The 7420-nt window shown below is 36.1% G+C and overlaps 1 protein-coding gene across 3 annotated transcripts in view; it reads left to right on the top strand.

Annotated features, from left to right (window-relative positions):
* The window catches only part of LOC107692394 (pituitary adenylate cyclase-activating polypeptide type I receptor-like), a 26689-nt gene extending 19713 nt beyond the window's left edge, over positions 1 to 6976 (top strand). Inside the window, exons 5-14 of one of the 3 annotated variants that reach the window (XM_016491432.1) lie at positions 186 to 286; positions 488 to 585; positions 1603 to 1735; positions 2191 to 2344; positions 2753 to 2813; positions 2938 to 3007; positions 3097 to 3188; positions 3354 to 3483; positions 5204 to 5245; positions 5798 to 6976. In XM_016491432.1, the coding sequence (XP_016346918.1) occupies positions 186 to 286; positions 488 to 585; positions 1603 to 1735; positions 2191 to 2344; positions 2753 to 2813; positions 2938 to 3007; positions 3097 to 3188; positions 3354 to 3483; positions 5204 to 5245; positions 5798 to 5983 (1067 nt within the window). In that variant the 3' untranslated portion in view covers positions 5984 to 6976. The remainder of the gene's footprint in view (positions 1 to 185; positions 287 to 487; positions 586 to 1602; positions 1736 to 2190; positions 2345 to 2752; positions 2814 to 2937; positions 3008 to 3096; positions 3189 to 3353; positions 3484 to 5203; positions 5246 to 5797) is intronic. The other 2 variants (XM_016491431.1, XM_016491433.1) reach the window with 2 other exon arrangements.
* The last annotated feature ends 444 nt before the right edge of the window (positions 6977 to 7420 follow it).

Raw genomic sequence — 7420 nt, 5'->3', positions numbered from 1 at the left:
AGTTATATATATATATATATATATATATATATAGTTTCACAAAAAACAATTTTATAGTTTTAGATTTAGTTAAAAATAACAACACTGCTTGTTAATAATGTTTATTTGATTCATTATTGTTTGGCTCTTCATTATCTCTTAGAATTTTCTTCATGAAATATGTTGGATTTTTGTACCTTTTGTAGAGTTTGGTAAAGTGAGCCGTAACTGCACTGAGGCTGGCTGGTCAGAGATGTTCCCTCACTACGTTGATGTTTGTCCTTTTAATGAAAACGGAACAAGTCCAGTAAGTGTCCTTCACCTTTCCTGCTTTCTGTTCCTTCTGTATCTCCTTAGAAGATTCCTAAACTCTTTCAGCCTCCAAAATTTCTAAAGAAATTGAACTCTATTAAGTGCATATTCATTATAGAAAGGTGGGCTTTATCATTTACTGTAACATGTTTGAATTAGCTTGACAATAATTAGCATTTCTTCTCTTTGTTTGCAGGACATGTATTATGTGTCAGTGAAGGCTTTGTATACTGTGGGCTACAGCACCTCACTGGTGTCTCTCACCACTGCCATGGTCATTCTCTGCAGGTTCAGGTGAGAGGTCAACCTGGGTCAAGAAAGAGGCCATGAGCGTTCATTCTATTCTTAAGCTTCAGAGGAAACTACAGAATATGACGTGACATGTGGCCAAGTATGGTTACCCATACTAGGAATTAGTGCTCTACATTTACCCATCCAAAGTGCACACACACAGCAGTGAACACACACACACCGTGAACACACACCCGGAACAGTGGGCAGCCATTTATGCTGCGGCGCCCGGGGAGCAGTTGGGGGTTCGGTGCCTTGCTCAAGGGCACCTCAGTCGTGGTATTGAAGGTGGGAGAGAGCGCTGTACATTCACTCCCCCCACCTACAAGCCCTGCCAGTACGAGACTCGAACTCGCAACCTTTAGGTTACAAGTTCCGACTCTCTAACCATTAGGCCACGACTTCCCCAAATATGGGCACGTTTGTCTTAGTGAAGTGTTTAGAAAAACACCTGCACATCTGTATTAGAGAGCTTTCACTAACAGGCATTTTGAGACGCAATTGTAAATTATATTTGGAGTATAACGATTTAAGTTAAGCCCCTGAAATTAGTAGAATTGAATTACATGTAGATTTTTGGACATTTAAATTTGTATATTGTAATATAATACTAAACTAGTACACCAAGATGCATGCATCGAAATATACATTACTATACAACAGTTTGTTTGGGGTCAAATTGTTTAAACATATTATTACTAAAGAACTATATTTCAAATAAATGCTGTTCGATTGAACTTTCTATTTATTTTTGAGAACATCTTAGCTTATAAACTCAGCATGATTATGTTTCAAATTGAATTAATTACAAATATACAGGAATCAAATACAAAATACTTGAAAATCGAAAATAATTTTAATGTTTTATTTTCTAATATGTTGTTTGATCAATTCATTGCAGGTTTGGTAAGCATAATTAAAAAAAAAAAAAAAAAACTTTTGAATGGCATTGTACATATAGGATGCATTTTTGTTATGTTTAATGTAATATTCCTTTATTGTGGATGGTTTTACCCTCAGGAAGCTACATTGCACCAGGAATTTCATTCATATGAACTTGTTTGTGTCCTTCATCCTGAGGGCCATCTCAGTCTTCATTAAAGATGGCATTTTATATGCAGAGGAGGACAGCAGCCATTGCTTTATACACACTGTGAGTCTCAGTCTCTCTCTCCTTCACATCGCACACAAAATACCCAGGCAGTCATGGTGATGGGCCCATTAACATCCCAGGTTGCCCATGTCATTTCTTTGAGGAAGGAATTAGTCTCAGAATGACACGTTTGTGTTGCTGTTATGTGCTTTAATTTGCTTCAGAAAATGAGGTCTCTGTAGTCACCTCACAGTTGCTTTTTGCTTGGCCAACTAGCTAAATGTGCTTTGAATGTTTCCCTGTGCAACAGCGTGACTCTTCTGTTTTTAAAGGGATAGTTGATTCAAAAATGAACATTTTGTTACCATTTACTCACCCTCATGTCATTCCAAACCTGGATGACTTTTAACTAATTGTCCAGTGAGATTATGTAAATGTAAATTCTGCTTTAGTTAATCAAAATCAAATAAATATTTTGATAATGTGATATTCACTCTATGTTTTTCTTTTTGCAGGTGGAGTGTAAAGCAGTGATGGTATTTTTTCATTATTGTGTTTTGTCAAACTACTTCTGGCTGTTCATTGAGGGCTTATATCTCTTTACGCTTCTTGTTGAGACGTTCTTTCCTGAGAAAAGATACTTTTACTGGTACACCATTATTGGATGGGGTAAGACCAGGGTTATTATAGCTTATATAGTTATTACAACAAAAATGTTAATTTACTTAAAAAACTAAAGGAAAAAAAAAAAACATATATATATATACAGTATATATATATATATATATATATATACATAACAGTGAAATGTACACAAACTATATAAATAAATAAATATCAATATATTTATGTACAAAATTATTTAAAATATGTATAAATATAAAATATGTATGTATGCAATGAAATATACATAAATATTTTATATATATATATTATACAATTTTTTTTATATTTTATGTATAAAGTAAAATACACAAATCACACACACATACACGTGTTTGCTATGTGCTGACAAGTGTTGCAATCGTGTGAAAATCTGAAATTATATATTTATTTAGATTGCCCATGTTTTCCCAGGTACTCCAACAATATGTGTGGCTGTCTGGGCAGTCTTAAGAGCTCATTTTGATAACATTGGGTAAGATGAAGGAGTTGTTTTATATATAATATCTATAATTAATATGTTATTAAATTAAAAAGCTTAAAACAAAATTAGAAAAAAACCCTGTTTAAATCTGATAAATGTCTGACATTGCCTGCAGTTGCTGGGATATTAATGACAATGCTGCCATCTGGTGGGTGATCAAGGGTCCTGTTCTTGCCTCTATCATGGTACGGAAAGTACATATTCCATCTCAAAAGACTTTTGACTGTAATATTAAGCTATTGCATTATTATCTTGTCTTTTTTTTTACTCTCAGATCAACTTTATACTCTTTATTGGCATCATTATAATCCTGGTGCAGAAGTTGCAGTCTCCAGATATTGGAGGGAATGAGTCCAGCATTTATCTGTTAGTCATATACATATGCATATGCATATGCATATACATATACATATACATATACACATACACATATATATATATATACATATAAATATATTCTAAGATTAACACCATTACATTCAAGATGTGCAGTCTTTCTATGACATGATTGGGGTGTTGTGTGATTGACAGGCGTCTGGCCCGCTCCACTCTTCTCCTCATTCCTCTATTTGGAATTCACTACACCGTGTTTGCTTTCACACCAGAAGATGTCAGCAAAAGAGAAAGACTTGTGTTTGAACTTGGTCTTGGTTCTTTTCAGGTAGAAGTCCCCTTTTGTCTTCTCATATTTTAAACTTAAAATATTTGTACAAAGAGACAACTTTATTTCTGTCAGGACCTCTATCATTAAAGATGATCGACATTTAGCATACAGTTTGGATTGACAGTATGGTTCTGTTCTAGGCAAAAACTCCCTGCCCATCCATGCAGCCTGTCATGAAATGAGCAGGGAGTGCAGCAATAACCCCCTTAGGGTAAACAGAACAGAAACAAATGCAGACATTATTAATGTTCTTAATGACATTTTAGTGTAACAACATTATTCAGGATAAAAAGAGTCTGATTCAATGAGGAATATCAGAAACACAAGTCCTGACTGTGATAAAAGGAGGAGTTGGGGATGGAGGAGGATAATTTGCTCCCGAGTAAGCGATAAAGCTGCTGAATAATACTGAATAGACCTTATATATAGGAATGCCGTGATAGGCGTTGTATTACTATAGGCAGACGTGGATCAGCCGAGAGTCAGCTGAGGCAAGCTTGACTCACGTGACCTGGCAGAACTAACAGTACACTTTATTTATTTATTTCATGTATATTTTGTACACTGTAATGTATTGTATAGTCTATTTGTTATTATTAGGTGTGTACTGTATTATTTTGAGGTCATTGTCCATCTGAATTGAAAAAGTATTACTTATTCCACCTTCATTTATCCTATATATGATATTTATATATAATTTATATGTTAAAGAGGTCATATGATGCGATTTCAAGTTTTCCTTTCTCCCGGTACACCTGCACTCCGTAAATCCACACTAGCTTTACTTGTGCTTGGATAGGAACCATCATCCCCTTTCTCAGTGACTCCCTTTTCTGGGCAATTACGAATCAAATGTCCTGTTTTTTTACAACCAAAGCACTTTGTTTTAGCAGTTGTCACAAAAATGACATAATCAAAATCGTCAACTTTAAAACTAAGTGAAAGATCCAATTCCTCATCATCCTGAACGATCATATATGCAAATCTACTAAAAGACACAATATGTTTCAACAGAGGAGGTGTCGCGCTAATCGGTATCTTTTTTATTGGTGAAATCAATTTTCCATATCGTGATAGAGCTGTTGTTATTATCTCGTCACTGAGAAAGGGGGGAACATTAGATAAGGTGACTCTTCAGATACACGCTGCTCTCGCCCGGAGAGAGTGCGTGCACTTAAAACGTGTCTCCTCTCACTCAAACCGTGTCCTGTGCACTCACACAACAAAAATACAACAATAAAAAAAATCAAGGAAAGGCCCTGTAGAAAACAATCACAAACACATACCAGCTTCATCACTGTGTCTGTCACACGACTCTGTTCCCCTTTCGGGCTCTGTCTTTACATTTATTTTGAAAGATGAAGCTGGCGATTATGGTAAGGGGCGTTACATTTCCGACGAGTGCTTGCGGTGTTCGGCCAATCACAATGCACTGGGTCAGCTGGCCAATCAGAGCAGACTGCACTTGTCGGAAGGAGGGACTTTGTAGAAAACAACGCGTTTGAGAGAGGCGGGGCATAGAGAACCTACAATAATGTACAGTATTTGAAAAATAATGTGTTTTTTGAACATTAAAGCATGTCAACATATTCTGTTACACCAAATACACAAAATAATGATCTTTAAAGAAGCATCATATGACCCCTTTAAACAAGATTATATTAATTGTTACTTTTGCCTAACCAACCGTTTGTACAAGTTCCATTTTTCTTCTCAGGGTTTTGTAGTAGCTGTTCTTTACTGCTTTCTTAATGGAGAGGTAAGTCCTTTAAGTGCTATTGAAAAGAAAAATAATGTCTGCAGTTTGGTTTAGCATGGGGGGAAACAAAACCCAGTTACCACAGTTACTAATGGACTCCTATGGGAAAAATCAAGATAAATTCACTTCAAAACACTTCAAAATGTTATTGCAAGTGAGGAATGTAATAAAAAAAATAGAATTGTTAGTTACAAGAAAAACATTTTCAGTAACTGTTTTAGATAAAAGCATCTCTGAAAAACAAACGCAAATGTATATTTTAATTTTAATATAAATTAATTTTATTATAAAAGTATTGTTGTTTTTTTTTGTATTTTAGAAAATCTGATTTTATTATTATAAATACCAACTAGTAAAACATTCAAATTGGATTCTGTTTGCATAAAGCAATGTCTCTGGTGGCCCTTTCTCATTGCAGTGCTCATTACACTGGCCTTGCGTGTAAATGATTAACCAGATGGATTTAAAATTCAGGCTAGTCCATGAGCAGCATGGAAAGAGATCTGCAGATCTCCTCCTGTAGGATCCAATCAGCTTAATAACCCACTGAAGTTTCTCCCCAAAGGTGCAGTCAGAAATCAAACGAAAATGGCGCAGCTGGACGGTGAACCGGTACTTTGCGGTGGATATAAAGCACAGGCATCCGTCCCTGGCCAGCAGTGGTGTGAATGGGGGCACACAGCTCTCCATCCTCAGCAAGAGCAGCTCACAGATCCGCATGTCCAGCCTGCAGGCTGAAACACCGGCCACATGAGCGCTCAGAGGAACAGACTGAAGGCCAAACTCCTCAGAACTAGAGCTACAACATAATCTACGTCAACATCTGAGTCCTGTTTCATCTTTTGAGTCTGTATTGTGTCGGTTGAAGCTGTAATATCTGTCAACCGTCCATAGATGACAGGCTTTTACTATGGAACTCTGAGGAGCTCACAACCATTGGTCTACTGTGTGCCAAGCAAACATGGATACTTTTGATGTGGACTTGTGGATGAATCAGAATTGATCTGAACTGAAAGGAATTACAGGCCAAGGGGAAATAAGGAATCCATAGCAATCTAGTATTTAGGATGTGTTCATCCAGAAAGCTGAAGGTCGTGAACAAGTTGGATATTTTTGTACATATCAACATCACACAAGTCTCTCATATTCTCGTTTCTCTGTCTGTGAAGATTTGTGACAGTTCGAGACTCTCAATATTTTATCGTCAAAGCAAACAGGATGAAGACAGCTGCCAGCCTCACCACAATGGGATGTGGGACATGAGTGATTTTTGAAGAAGAAGAAACCACATATTTCACACATGGAACTTAATGGATAACTGGTTCCCAGTTCCTAATTCTAATTTAACGTAAATATTTTCATATGCTGTAATTGTAGAATGAAGGACTGCAGGCAAATCAAGTTTAAGGACAACAATGACACGCATTGGGGACGCTTCTTAAACTAACATTAAGAAAAACTAGCATCTAGCAACTGTTACTAGCAATTGTTTTCATGAGTGGATTCCTCTTGTGCTTCATGTGCTCCTATTTTTTTAAACAGCTGCTAGTACAAAAAAATGTCAATTAGAATACAACAATGCAACAAAGCTCATGCCGCAATGTTTGGCATATTAATATACAGTATAACTGGGTAATATGGGTGTAATAGACTTGTGATATGCATGTTGATTCCTCCCCCACACACGTCTATGACTAATAGCTGTCATACAGTGAATTTACAGCAAAGAATGATAAATTAAATTCATTTTAACTGAGCTAAATTTCTCAGTTAAAAGCCGAGCATTTTCTTATAGCTTTTCTGACTCATAATATTTGCTATTTTGCTCATTTTGTAATTTAATGACATAAAGCATTTACAAATAGAGCACTTAAGATTCCAAAGTTGATTTTTTTTTTTATATTTGACCCCTTAAGACGTCAATTGCAGTACAAGTTTGCAAGTCTTTGCAACTGATGTCACTTCATACGAAGTTGTTTTTTGCTTCTTCAAAGTGCCTTTTTTGCACAAAAGAGTCAACTGTTTGGTTTTACAAAGACAAACTGCAACGCATAACTGCATCACTCTGTGAACGTGCTTTTATTATGCTTCAGCAAACCAAGAGGCCTTCAGAGAATTCAAGCTAGTTTTTGTTTCCCTTTTCTTTGGTGTATCTTTCTACAGGCCTTCAATTTC

This window comes from Sinocyclocheilus anshuiensis, unplaced genomic scaffold (genome assembly GCF_001515605.1).
Source record: "Sinocyclocheilus anshuiensis isolate Anshui unplaced genomic scaffold, SAMN03320099.WGS_v1.1 scaffold70, whole genome shotgun sequence".
In the NCBI taxonomy this organism is placed as follows: Eukaryota; Metazoa; Chordata; class Actinopteri; order Cypriniformes; family Cyprinidae; genus Sinocyclocheilus; species Sinocyclocheilus anshuiensis.
Note: the sequence above shows the minus strand (reverse complement) of the source record. Positions and strands in the feature narration are given on the sequence as shown.